Source organism: Acartia tonsa, chromosome 4 (assembly GCF_053477335.1).
Source record: "Acartia tonsa isolate MP-2025a chromosome 4, ASM5347733v1, whole genome shotgun sequence".
Lineage (NCBI taxonomy): Eukaryota > Metazoa > Arthropoda > Copepoda > Calanoida > Acartiidae > Acartia > Acartia tonsa.
In genome coordinates, this window is record NC_137263.1 from 40,725,211 (window position 1) to 40,739,833 (window position 14,623).

Genomic DNA, 14,623 nt, shown 5'->3' on the forward strand with positions numbered 1-14,623 from the left:
AATTACATAGAAATTACAGAGCCATCTAATTGTAATCATATCATGCCATTATTGAAGTAGATAAGAAAAATAATAATATTTGATATTCATATTATAATATAATACATTACATAAATTAACTAAGTTAACAGTTAGAAAGTTAAGTTCATTTTTTACTTCGTTGTAAAGCTTTTAAATATTTTCTTTTAGAGGCTAATAAAATTAAATAGGTACCTATCAATTTCGCTTGAAACAAATGCCAAAATTTTTCTTTTCAATTTGCAATCCTACTTCTATTTGAAATCTTTTATATGGACTAAAGCGAAGAAAAATGAACACATCTTTCATCTGGGTTGAACAACCCATCCTCTTAACTGATAACAAAATATTATATATTTTATTCTACACTTTATAATAGATTTTATTTGTTTAAATGAGACCATGGAAAATATTGACTAGGAATGAAAACAGCTTGGTGTGCATACTGGACAGCAAAAAAATTTATTAGCAAGTATAAGGTTTTATTTGCTATTTTGTATACACACACATATCTCTTATTTTCCTGATTTGAGTCAATAGTCATATATCTGTAACCACACTATTGATATTTTGTACAATAAAGCAAATTCTTTTATAGTTCATAGCTCTCTTTGATGTTTATTAGAGCCCATTAATAAGTATTTACGAGAACCCTGCAATATAACCATCTCTCCCATATATAACGTAGTGTGATTATAAATGACTATTGACCCTGAAACCAGACTTAGGCGTGTTGGTTTCACTGTTTATTCATCCGAATCTTCATGTATTCCATGTTGAATAGTCTCGAAGGTACTCAGCGGATCAGTTTCAGTCTTGATTATGGGCTCACTCACCTAAAATAATTCTTTTTATACAAAAGAAAACAATGAACAATCAAACAGTGGATTTGTTGAATCTTTTAAAAATTATTTAAATTATAGGGATTGAAATACGAAATAAAGAATCCGGAATCCGCGGAGAATCCGCTTTATTTTTGGGCGGATTCTTGCAAGAATCCGAATCCGGTCCAAAAATTAGACAGTTTGCCGACTCTATATTCTAAATGTATTTGTTGTTTCCCTTTTTTTCTGCATTTTAAGAAATACCCGATTCCATTTTTTCGCCACACAAACATTTGACAGATATGATAGTTGTCATTTTACGTAGGTTTTATGTTTACGAATTTTTATAAAAATTGAGTTAATAGTCACATGCGCAATTGAAATATTTAAATAAAAACTCATGGAAATTTTATATTATTTTCTATTCTATAAACAATGACGTTAGGTTGTTTAAATAGAAATGTTAAAATAAAGAAATATTTCAGTAAAAAATTTTAACATTATCAAACATTCTAACGTAGTTAAAAATTCAGCTTAAAAATCTTCAAATGAAATGAAAATAACTTCACAACCTTTGTCTAGAGGTCCTTATTTTACACGGTAATAAGTTAATAAGTTGCGCTCTTTTTATGTCATCCATATTTCGACGTCTTAGGTGGTTATGGCGCCAGGTTTAACTGAGATTCGAACCGATTACCTACCAGTCAACGAGCTGATGCATGCAACTAGTGTTACAGCAAAGAAGCAGGATTTATATCTCTTACCTTTGGCGTAAGTGAATGACAGGAAGCGTCCACCCCTTGCTTGGCCATCTCCTCTACGTATGACTGTAACGACCTGGGTACCATACTCTTTGCCTTGCGCAGGTCCTCTGCAGATATGGACCCGTTTTCCAACCCCATGGTCATCTTCATCTTTTTCAACACCTCCATATCATCATGAATCTCGAAGGTGTTGTCAAAGTTGAAGAGGTACTCCATCTTGTCGTTGGATATGGAGCAGTCAATGACGGTGCGCTTGTTGGTGCCCACAATGATGAAGGGAAGTTGGATGGCCGAGTTGGGTGTTGGTCCCCCCGTGGTCGCCTCACACTCACGATTTCTCTCAACAAGATTCTTTAAAAAAAATTTCACTAGGTTTTATTTTAAATTCATTTTATCCTTAATCTTTATATCAAGTTTACTAGCTACTTTCAAGAAGTCTAAACTATGAAAGGCACCTGTAAGATTGAAATAACTCTGAGCCTAAAAACCTAATCTGAAAGATATAATCGAATTTAGAATATTAAAATTTTATATTTTGTTACACACACCTTAAAAGCAATCTGTTGTAATATAAGATCTTGTAACTGCTTGGTCTTGACCTTGATCCGCTGTAGCCTTTCCGCCTTCACTGTCTCCAGAGCTGTGGCCTCCTGCACGGAATTAGTTGGCAGCCCCAACCATCTGATCTCTTTCTTCTCCTTGCTTATGATGTTCATGGCCTGAATATTAAATAATGCTATATTTTTTAAACTTGTGGGTGCGACTAAGCAACAAGGGTATTTGTGCTCAAAGGGGTAATTGGGAGTAGAAAACTATCCTAAATTCATCGAAAGGCTTAACTCTAACAATAAAATATACTAAAACGATCCCGGGACTTTTGTGTAGCTGCCCTAAAGAGATGAACTCAATCAGTTCCATAGTTATTGAAATCTTAAGCTTCATTTAAAAAAAAAAACTGTTTTTTTTTACAAGGGGCAAAGCCCCAAGAAAGATGATACCAAGGAAATTTGTACCCCGTATTACTTCATATTTTTTTCTATAAATTTTTTTTTCTCAGTCCCAGTAACTATATTCCCTGAGAAGTACAACCTTAGCGTCCAGCAGTTACCTAGATCTTAAACTTCAGACAGAAGGACAGACGAACGGACGAACAGACACCGTTCTGCTTTATTATAGATAGGATAACTTACGCTACACTTACCATCAAAACATTCAAAGCATCGTAAACTCTGCGCCTAATATTCTTCTGGTCGTAAGTTGGGTCGCTTGGAGATTGATATCTACAACAACAAAATTAAATATATTATCTTAATCTTTCAAATAAAAGACAATGGATTTATTATTACTTGGACCTTACACCAGAGTTTTATGTTCTTTAAAAAAGTGAACTCTTTAAAATTTGCACAAGAATCCTTAACAGATTCGGATTTGCATAACTGGTTAAAGCTAACCCACGAAAAAAATACGCTATTTATTTATTTTTTATTCGCAAACTGACTTTCTTTACCTTGGATCCGTTAGTTCTGCCACCAATTCATCGGCCACCTCGTTGTAGGACGTAGTTCCTTTAGCCTTCACCTTCTCACAAACCTTCATCGAGAAATGACGCAGACCTTTGCCACCTGAAAAATATTAAGTGAAACAATATCGGTTTGCATTAAAAGGATATTCTTTTGAAACCTTACAAAGGACTAGAACACATAGCAGAAGGATGGCACTTTAAAAATAACTTTTTGGAAACGCTGCTTGAATGTTCCTAGAGCCATACCAATGACGAGAAAGCTTTAAAAAATTAAGTTAGTGGAAGAAATAATTACTATTTACCTACACAGGTTCAAATTTAAGGGGTTAATAAAATCAAAGCTGTCTATATTTATGGTCTGTACGTGAGTTAAACAGTAAAAATAATGTGTCTTTTTGCTATAAGAAACTTATATCAGTAGTTTATGATCAGCGGTAACTTATGCCTTTTAAAAATATTTTATGCTGCATTCTTTTTCCATTTGCAAATAAGAACAGCTTATTACCCCCCCCCCCCCCCCCCTCTTTTACTTATTAGACTCAGCTGATATCTTTAGAATTAATATACATATATCAACAACCCTCTTTGTTTATTAAATCTTACCTTTTTCAGTCTTTCTCCGCTTTGCTTCTGACATTTCGGCGCTGTCAATTTCTAGCGGGCGTTTGGCACTTATAAACTCTCCAAGTTCCAGAGTTCTGGTTGGCTGGTTTGTTGGGGCTACAGTCACGATTTGATCCACCAGATATTGAGGTTAAAATGGTTGAGGTGCTACTCGTGCCAACACTAAAGCAACATTAGTATTTAAAGAAAACTTAAGCTTAAGATAATTTGAAAAAAAAAACAGGATTACCACATCCATAAGTAGCGAAGCATTAGAACTATGGATGGCAATCCGTCAAATTTTTGGACCGGATTCGGATTCTTACAAGAATCCGTCCAAAAAAATGGCGGATTCGGATTCCGGATTATAGCAATATTTTAAAAGGCTTTTTAAAAAATTAAAAATTAAGTGCTACATATGTCCTAAAAATTAATGTTCTTGGTGTTCTCTATAATTCACTTCCGAGAATCGAACCAGATTTTAAAAGATATTATATATAATGATGATAATCTTTGCCTTCAAAAAGGGGGAGTTGAAAAAAACTTAAGACGCTAATTTTAGCCTACCAATTAAAAATCCGAATCCGCTATTAAAAAACGGATTCCAAATTGGCCAAAAATTGGACGGATTCCGGATTGCCAACCCTAATTAGAACATTATAGGATATCTAGAAAGAACGAGGATGACAACATGCAAAGGTAGCGAAGCACAAAAACATTTTAAAATGTCTAGAAAGAACAAGGATTACAACATACAAAGGTAGCGAAGCAAAAAAAAAAACATTTTAAAAAGTGTAGAAAGAACAAGGATGACAACATCCACCATAAGTAGTGAAGCACAACAAAAATTAAAATGTCTAGCAAGCACAAGGATTACAACATCCATAGTTTAAACAAACCTAAATAAAACATAGGTATTTTTTGCTATTTTACTACTACAGCAAATAATAAAAATTGTGAGAATGCTTATCTTTTTACTTATTTTAATAACATGCATCTATGACGAGGAAAATAAATTGTCATGAATTTTTACAGATGACGGATGGAATAAAAATGAAATAATATTATAATTAAATTCTTATTATAAAAGTAAGGGTAAAAATTGAATTAGCTAATACAATGTTCTTACCTATTATTTTTGGATAATGAAGTTACCACATTGCTTAAACTAAATGTAGGCTTTTGTGGTGTAAGCGTAACTCGTTGTTTGCTCATGACCGTGGCCTGCGTGCTAATCACAGGTAAACTGGATGCACTGCTGGCCTGGATTATGGTATGAGACGGTAGCTTCAGGACTCCTGCAGACGTTACAACCCCGACAGCGGTTTGATTTGGCTGCTGAATGCTGACTGGAACAGCGCCGCTGCCGGTCAAACTTGTAGGCAATGCCCTGACCAGGGAAACATTAGAGAAATTTGAGGGAGAACCAATCTTTATTGTACGCCCTTGAGTCAACACGGGGGACTCCGATGTTTTAAGAGTTTTCATAGGACTCACGCTGAGATTAGTCCCCCCGCCAACCGTTGTAGACGGCGCAGATTGTATAGGTATGGCAACTAACTTTTTAACACCAGTTTGTGGGTTGGTTTGGATGGTCTGAATCTTAATAGACTGACCATCTATATTTTTTATAACTTTTAACTTTTCTAGAATTTCCGCTGCCTGCTTGCCAGTTAAAAACGTAGCGCCAGGCTGTCCCAGGGGTTTAGAGTTCATGATTGTTAATTCTTGCTGATTATTTACGGTAAGATTTACATTTTCTCTGAAAAAAAACAACAAATGCATTAAAAAAAATAGGTATATAACAAGAAAAAATCACTTTTTCTTTCCAAATTTCTTTTTGCCAAACTTGTTCCCAGATCCTTTGGCATGACCATACTTTTTGAACCTTCCTCCACCCCTCCAGTGGTCTCTACCTTTCATGGTTTCCTCTTGTTGGCGTTCCCATTTCAACTGCTTTGCATGGACCTTGCCCTTAACAACGTACTCGTTTGCATCACCCGAGTTTTTGTTCCTTTCTAGTATTTCTCCAAACTTTTCTGCCATCCTATTAAACTCATCAAGATCATAATCATTTTTAAATACGTTTTTCTTGCCGAGTGGTTTTTTCTTAGCTTTTGTCTCCTTCTTTCCTTTGGTGTCTGCTTGCTTGCGTTTCTTCTTTGGAGGACCGTCATCTTCATCGGAGAAGTCCAAATCTTGTTCTCCCTGCCCATCAGCGCCCTCAATGTCACTTCCTTCAGAGTAACTTCCAAATCCTTCCCCATCCATTTCTGGTTCACCGTCTTCACCATCAGACTCTTCCTCACTGCCCAAGTCAGACTCTTCATCAGAGGAATCACCTTTCCTCTTCTTCTTATTTTTCTTATCCATTCCTCTGTTTTTGTTCTTTCTCAAGCCACTTGAAAAGTCAACATCTCCAAACTCTTCTGTTTCCTCTTCATCTTCACTGTCCTCAAGATCAGCATCTTCCTCCTTTTGTTTCACCTGACCACGTGATTCCATTTCTACCTCATTCTGCATTTCTCTTTCTGTCATAGCAACAAAGAAGTCATAAAGAAACTTTTCATCCAGCAACGCTTCTGGTTTACAAGCCATGTACTCTGCACTTCCTGGTTGTAAGGCCTTGTAAGAAGTTGGCTTGTACAACTTCTTTTTAGCATAGTAAGACATATGATCAGTATCTTTAATTATCTTGGGATTTCTAAAAGCAAATCTTTCCAAGAACTTTATGTTTGTAAAATCCTCAATAGGATCTCCCGGGTAGTCTATGGTCTTCTTTTCGCAGACGTTGGTTGCAAAAAGACTAACTGAAGGATGATAATAAGAAGTAAGTGATGCTAGCTCCCAAAGTTCTGTATATTCAGCTTTAGCATACGTTGGATTTCTCTTGAAAGGATCATAAGTCTCGGATTCTTTATCATCACTTTTCTCCTTTCTGAAGATTATGCCTTTTTGTTTCATTGTCTTATTTTCATTGTTTTGTTGCTCCTCCTCATTGATATCATTGAAATGTTCATCATCTTCGTCATCAGAATAGTCGAACCTAAATATTTCAATTATGAATCATTTAAATCAACGATTTAACATCTCCTATATTATACCTAAGTATCTGCAGTAAGATTTCGCACACAACTGAAAAAGCCATTTCCCCCCTTGATACTTGACCCAATGGGGATATAGACAAATTTACAGAAAAGGAAATCTTTTAAAAAATACATTATCTAAAATTACTCCAAATAACTACCTAGGTAATTAAAGTTAGTAAGACAGGAATCATGTCTATCTCGATTGAGTTATGGACGATCAACGGAAAAATTGAGTTAAAGAATAGATTCTCAATATTCATAGATCAGAAGATTTACAACAATAAAAATTTGACGTCTTCCCCAAATAAAATATGCTAGTTTCTCAGGGAGTAAGGGAGGGGACAATGGGCAATTAATTCAATATAAGAGTTATCAAAGAAAGGGCATGAAATCCAGTTTAATCCAATTTTGTAGGAAATTATAAAGGGATTGTTAATTGAATAATAGATTTCCATAGCGTCATGTAAAGTGAAATCACAACTTGTTTTTGATGAAATATATTGAGGTTTTATGGTGTGATTTTTATAATACAAGATTATTGGACCCGGCCAGCTGCTAGCAAGAATATGACTGCCCCTTTTTATTCTGTTTATTTCCCTTGCCCCTTGCCCCCACCTCCCTTCTCCCCGTCTGCTACATTCCAAACTAACACAACGAGTAGTTATTTCCCTTGCCCCCCACTTCACTTATCCCTTCTCCCCGTCTGCAATATTCAAAACATACACAACGAGTAGCGGCATTTCATGCGCAAGTACCCAAACTCAGTCAAAAAACTGCTAAATTCATGCACATTCCCTTTAAGCCAGTACCCAAAGTCTAGACTCCTAAAAATTGAATATTCGATCCATTGTCCCCTCCCTTACTCCCCGCTAGTTTCTCCTAAATCGTTCCTAATGGATGGATATAAATAATGATAAAGTTGTATTTCTATTAATCAAAGTGGTTAGTTACCTAGAAAGATTTATGCCGGATCCTGATGGTCGTTTCACTGCAATGTCCAAATCTGTTCTTGCCTTAAGAAGCTCCGACACAATAATGAGCAATCCTGCGGCAACATTGGGTGGCATGTACTCGCAGGTCTGGAGAACACGCTTAATGTAGCTGCGCACCCTCTCCACCTGGGAGTCTCTTTTCATGGAGTTGAACAACAGGTTGAGAAACACGACTTTGTTCTTGGCGCATCTGAACCCTGGGTCAAAGATCTTGGAGTACAAGGTTGTGTAGTATCTGTCAGTCAGGCCTACTTTGGCGTCCAGGAGAGAATACAGCAATTGAAATCCTTGAATGCTAGTATTGAAACAAACCAAATGGATCATTGTGTAAATTGTATTTATGTTTTCCTCCAGCACACTTACATCGATTTTTGAGTATGGAAAAGCGTTATTGACACCATTCAAAATTGTCGACATCATTCTAGACTCTATCTCACCTTTCTTAATTACAACTTTAAAAAAATCAAAGTAGAGGAGAACTAATTTCCCAGCAATGTCCAATGGATCATTGCGAATGAACTTAACTTGTGATAAGAAGGCCAATGCGCGTGTCTGCGATTTCTGTGCCATGTTGGGTATGTAGAGAAATCTCTTTACCTCTTCTACAACTACACGTTTCATTGCGGGATGCAATTCAAGTAATCCTTAAAAAATAGAAAATATTTAATCATAATGGTATAATCTGATGAATTAAATTTTTTTGAATGATATGATTAAAGAGAAATGATATTTTAAAGCATAGATATGCCCTATCAATGCCAACTCTAAAGAGGACTATCCACGAACAAGAGCACGTGATTCTAAGTACCTTCCAGCATTGATCCTGAGTATTTTCTTTCAGAATATAATAGGTCACTATCAATAATTAATATATTGACGAGAAAATTTATGTTTCACCACTTTAAGTTGAAGAAAATAAAAAAAATGTCCACCATTTTTCGTTAATATTCTATCAAACGTTTTGTTGAGTTCAGGGTGTCTTTAATTGTCCATGTTGTCAAATGATAAAAATTAAAAAAAGTCAAAAGCACATTTACTATATCTCATATGTATGTTTAAATTAATGCTAATATGGATTAATTTACAATCTATATAACACGAGTATTCGCATATGTAACATCAAATATCCATTTTATTAAAAGAATTCGCTTCATAAAAGTTTTCAAAATCAATTAAAATACCTAAAAAAAACATGGTGAAACATAAATTTTCTCGTCAATATATTAATAATACATGGTGTCCTATTATATTCTGAAAGAAAATACTTAGGATCAATGCTGGAAGGTACTTAGAATCATGTGCTCTCGTTCGTGGATAGTCCTCTTTAGGTAGAATTTAAAGGGCTAAACCACCTAAGTGAATTTTCTTATATCTAAGAAGTGGATAGTTATGTTCTATATAATCTATATTATGTAGCCTTCAAAGTCTAGGTATATTTAATAAAAATTAAAAAATAACTTAAAACATTTAGTATAAGAGAAAATGTTGTGCAATTTTTTTTAGGTATACAAGGTAGGTAAAAAAAAGATTGTCAATTCCATTCATTCATTTAATTGAAAATACAACGTACCTTCTAAGGATTTAAAGGCCTTCTTGGCAATATTATGTACAGGATCACCTAATTTATTGACTAATTTCGTCAAAAGAATGTGTTCCTTTTCAGGATTACATATCAGCAACGTCTTGTAAGCTTCCAGAACAAGTTCTTTTGACTTTTCGTTGAAGTCTTTGCCAATCTCATCTAGAGCCTCTAAAAATCTTGCGTAAAACTGCTTAAGCTTGTGTTGAAACCACCACAAGAAGAGTGCCTTGTTTCTTTCAGTTTCTGACAACTGAGTTAAAATATGGAAAGGATTTTTGTCAAATGATGTCAACTTTTTATCCGGTATTAGCAGATCAGAGGATAGGATAGTCACAATAGCGTCAATTGAAGGATAACAAAATCGCCTGCACTTCAGGTTAACCTGGGAGAGAATATTTTCAAGAGAGTTGAGCCCGTGAACAGTAGAACTTCTAATGTGAACAAGCGCGGCTGCCATTTTGTCCTGTATAGTTCCCTTGTCCAGAACCAACTTCAACCAATTGCTGTCACTTTCACCTTTCATGTTCTTCTCATAGTTAGCAATTTCCTGTTCATACAATGCTTCTGCTTGCTTCTTGTATTTCTGGATAATCACTTGAGAAGGCGGGTTCCATGGTTCATTTGGTACAGCAGGCAGTTCTGAACTCCATCTTCCCTAAATTACGAATTATATTATTACATTTTCAATACAAACTATTAAATATATTATTACATTTTCAATACAAACTTAATTCATGTGTTCTATTTTTACTTTAAAATTTAGCTTTAATAAGATTAATAAACAACTGCATTTGTGGTCGAATATATAAAAACATAATAATAGTACACAGCAGACTTAATCATAAGAAAATTCTTGGGAAGAATTGTAAAAAGGGGGGGGGGGGGAAATGTGGTGACTCGTGCCACGACATACCAGCAATTTTATTTTGGGTGCTACTCCCTTAGTTTTAGAGATAATTGGGTGAAATCTTTTGGGCTGGGTCACTAATTACCCCAACTATTGGTATCTTTCAAAAAAAACGGCGGCGGGTCCGCCGCTCCCGCCGTTCGCCGCCATTTTCCGCCGCCGCCAAAAAAAATTTTTTTATTGCATTTCTCGCCGAATTAGGCAATTTGGAATCATTTGAGACCATGTTATTTTTTTTCAAAAATTTTTCCCCTTACAACCAACCCTGCGGGGGGACTTGGTCATTTTTTTCAAATTCTCGTTTACCAAGGTATATCTTAAATTCAGTGCCTCTCCTAAGCTTTTAAAGATATTGAGACAAAACCTTTTGAGGTAGATCAGTAAAAAATAATTGAATAAAAAATGGCGGCGGTACCGCCGCTTCCGCCGTCCACCGCCATTTTCCGCCGCCGCCAAAATTTTTTTATTGCATTTCTCGCCGAATTAGGCAATTTGGAATCATTTGAGACCATATTATTTTTTTCAAAAATTTTTCCCCTTACAAGCCGTCCTGTGGGCGGCGGAAAATGGCGGTGGATGGCGGGAGCGGTGGTACCGCCGCCATTTTTTATTCAAATATTTTTTTGCTGATCTACCTCAAAAGATTTTGTCTCAATATCTTTAAAAGCTTTGTCATTTTTTTCAAATTCTCGTTTATCAAGGTATATCTTAAATTCAGTGCCTCTCCTAAGCTTTTAAAGATATTGAGACAAAATCTTTTGAAAAATTTTTGAAAAAAATAACATGGTCTCAAATGATTCCAAATTGCCTAATTCGGCGAGAAATGCAATAAAAAAAATTTTGGCGGCGGCGGCGGAAAATGGCGGTGGACGGCGGAAGCGGCGGTACCGCCGCCATTTTTATTCAAATATTTTTTACTGATCTACCTCAAAAGGTTTTGTCTCAATATCTTTAAAAGCTTAGGAGAAGCACTGAATTTAAGATATACCTTGATAAACGAGAATTTGAAAAAAATGACTAAGTCCCCCCGCAGGGTTGGTTGTAAGGGGAAAAATTTTTGAAAAAAATAACATGGTCTCAAATGATTCCAAATTGCCTAATTCGGCGAGAAATGCAATATGGCGGCGGCGGAAAATGGCGGCGAACGGTGGGAGCGGCGGACCCGCCGCCGTTTTTTTTGAAAGATACCAATAGTTGGGGTAATTAGTGACCCAGCCCAAAAGATTTCACCCAATTATCTCTAAAACTAAGGGAGTAGCACCCAAAATAAAATTGCTGGTATGTCGTGGCACGAGTCACCACATTTCCCCCCCCCCCCTTTTTTAAAGTTTTTTAAAAATTAACAATATTTCTGTGAAAGACACAATCTTTACTTTTAGCTAAGGAATAAAAAAGTACATTTAAGCTTTAAACTAAAGCGATGTGTCTCATTCGTATCTTTTTAACCAGCAGGTGTCGTAAAAATCGAACGTTTTGAAAAATAAAAAAAATACACTTTGAAATTTCTTGTTAAATTACTAGGATGTTTCTTTGTGTACAATACCCCGTATTTTACGGAATACCTACATAAATAAACACCCTCTTTACATCTAAATTAGTTGAAGTTATATACTAAGAAAGAAAACTAAATAAAAGAATAAATAACACAATATAAAGTAGAATCTAACAAGGATGAGAACATCCATAAAAGCGAAGCTCTGAAACGGTATGACAGACGAACATTAACTCTTGTAGAGTGCCAGAACTGTATATGCAAAATATAAAATACATAAATTTAGACATAATTGTACGTAAATTTGTTGCAAAACTTCTTAAATACAGAATTCTGTTTAAGGACATACTCACATTTTTCAGACTTGATCATAGAGATGCTTCGCTCAAAATATTGTACATTATTGTAATAGGAATCAGTATCCAAAAATCAGATTAATCGGATGATTTTATCACATAAAAAATTGTTGTTAAAAAAGTAAAAAAACATGTTTAAAATGGACGTACGGACATTCTGGTAACGATTATAGAGTTGCTAAGCTTTCTAAATCGTACCTAACTACTACAGGAATCATCCTGCAAAGTTTGAAATGCCTAAATTAACGAAAAAGCTATCCGTACGGACGGACTGACTGACCCTTATTATAGAAAAGCTTCGCTTTTAAAAATAGAAAAACTGAACAAAGAATCTCCAGAGTAGTTCATAAGAGCTAAAAACAAAACAATAGAAAATATAGTTTCAAATCCAATAGCTAAATTATAAAGAAAATAAAATAAAATTTAGAAATCTTAGACATTTCATTCTAGTTCAGAAGTTTAAATCAGACAAAACGATCGGGTTTAGATATTCTGATTAGTCCATATTAGTAAATATATTTACCTGAAAGTTATAAACTTCATTCTTGACAAAATCTTTATCATATTTCATTTCCTCGGAAGTACTGTTCACCGTGTTATACTGAATTTCACCCTGTGGGGTTGATTTCCTTTTTCCCCCTGGACCTGATTTCATGTTTCCCCGAGAGGCTGGTTTTATTTTCCCGCCTGGGGCTGGTTTCATTTTTCCCCCTAAGGCTGGTTTCATGTACCCTCCTGAGGTGGAATTCATTTTTCCTCCTGAGGTGGAATTCATTTTTCCTCCTGAGGCTGATTTCATTTTCCCCCCTGGGGCTGATTTCTTTTTTTCCCATGAGGATGATTTAGATGTTTTCTCTGTGTCATTAAGTTTCTTTTTGGCTTTTGCTTGTATTAAATCAAGAAGCACATCAACACCTTTCTCAACTCTGGCGGCCTTTCCGGTCTTCTCATTTTTCTCTACACCATTTGTTTTGTTAAATTTCAGAAAAGTTGGTTTATTTCCCCGTTTACCGGAAAACGAATCCTTCTTAAATTTGACCATTGCTGATTCTGAAAATAATACAAATGATTAAAAGTTTTTATACATTTCATTTTCAGATACGTCCGCCCTCAACGGATTTCTCTTGTCGTTATTTTTAGCATGTTAGAATTGTCATATCGATGTAACACTTGGCATGACGATTAGCTTCTGTTGCAGTTTAGTACAATTAAAAAAACGTAGAAACACTATTAATTATCGTCCACAGAAAGTAAGTATGTCTATTTTTAACAATATTTTTTTGCTGTTTTTATTACGAATTATAATTTAATAAATGATCGAATTTTAATAATATTTTGAGACCATTGAATCCTAGAACAGTAGACATAATGTTGTGAGCGCGCGAAGCTTATTTATAGGTATATGTTCTTCAAACACACAGGTATGTACGTACGTCCATATTTAAGCATCCTGCATTTGATAATAAATACAATTTATTACCAGACATCTAAATATTAAACAATAGGTATTATTTGCGTTGTTACTCTGTAATTGTGAATGTTAGTTCATCACCTAACTTGTTCAGCTTCGCTTCTAAGAATGTTTTCGTCCTGTTTTATGTCGTTTTTATTTACCATGCGCCTAAACAAACATTGAAATTTATATATATAGGAAGGATATTTCAGATTGAAAAGATTATAAACGTTTCAATATCCTAATTAAAATTTAAATTAGAAGTATATTATTGTCTATAGAAGGGGAAAATTAATTATTTTTTAATGAAAGAAGTTAGGAAACTAGAATGCGCGCAAGTGAAGATAATCAAATCTGGCAGCCATAGGTGCCACATTTTTTTTATATCACTTTATACAAAAAAGGTGTTATTTGAACTTTCAATGTGGAGATAAAGTTTAATTGAGTATTTAGCATTTATTTCTAGCATAATTTGTGTAAAATATTCAATTATTTTTCTTCTTAATGAAAAATTGTCATAAAATGGATATGGAAGCATAAGATTCTGTCATAAGATTATGTTTAAAAATATTTCCCTATTTTACAAAAATTTAATTATCGTAATAATGCAGTTTATATAAAAGAAAATAATTTTCAATTATGTAATAAATCTTTATTTTTTTGGGTGAATAATAATAAAGAAATAATTATGTTTAAAAGCGTAAAATACACAAAAAAATATATACATTTGACACCTATGCTAGCAGCATAGTTGTAGGGGTAATAATTGCGAGGTGTACACTATTCCACAACAATATGGAAACCATAATTTTCCCTGTACAATCTTTTCTTTTTGTCATAAACTGTTATTTTTAATAAATTCAAACATAGAAAAAAAACTTAACGATGACTGCCTTTCCAAATTAAACAAAAACTTCCAGCTGGCCTTTTTGCTATACAAAGAGTCTCCTGTTACACGTTAAACCTTTGTTCGTAGAGGAAAAGTGGTAAATTTGAAACTCAGCCCTTAATTTCTTTCCCT

At 34.6% G+C, this 14,623-nt stretch overlaps 2 protein-coding genes across 2 annotated transcripts; both read right to left on the reverse strand.

The window, feature by feature from the left end:
- Positions 1-270: 270 nt before the first annotated feature.
- On the reverse strand, positions 271-5,526 carry Dp (transcription factor Dp). Its single transcript, XM_080158181.1, is given in 8 exon segments — positions 271-854; positions 1,607-1,957; positions 2,155-2,325; positions 2,808-2,886; positions 3,114-3,228; positions 3,732-3,778; positions 3,780-3,914; positions 4,861-5,526. Coding segments are annotated over 8 exon segments (1,575 nt in total). The 5' UTR covers positions 5,448-5,526; the 3' UTR covers positions 271-764.
- On the reverse strand, positions 5,488-13,236 carry LOC145317203 (CCAAT/enhancer-binding protein zeta-like). Its single transcript, XM_080158179.1, has 4 exons — positions 12,673-13,236; positions 9,383-10,049; positions 7,772-8,456; positions 5,488-6,777 (listed from the first exon to the last, which is right to left on the reverse strand). Exons 1-4 carry the CDS (start codon positions 13,189-13,191, stop codon positions 5,547-5,549), a joined length of 3,102 nt encoding a protein of 1,033 aa, XP_080014305.1. The 5' UTR covers positions 13,192-13,236; the 3' UTR covers positions 5,488-5,546.
- Positions 13,237-14,623: the final 1,387 nt, after the last annotated feature.

What these genes read in the sequence shown, in the direction of transcription:
- LOC145317203 (XM_080158179.1), bottom strand. Translation starts at nt 13,191, where the DNA reads ATGGTCAAATTTAAGAAGGATTCGTTTTCCGGTAAACGGGGAAATAAA. An exon ending in ATGAAGTTTATAACTTTCAG is followed by an intron (nt 10,050 to 12,672) that starts GTAAATATATTT and finishes TTCGTAATTTAG; the next exon opens with GGAAGATGGAGTTCAGAACT. An exon ending in GGCCTTTAAATCCTTAGAAG is followed by an intron (nt 8,457 to 9,382) that starts GTACGTTGTATT and finishes CTATTTTTTAAG; the next exon opens with GATTACTTGAATTGCATCCC.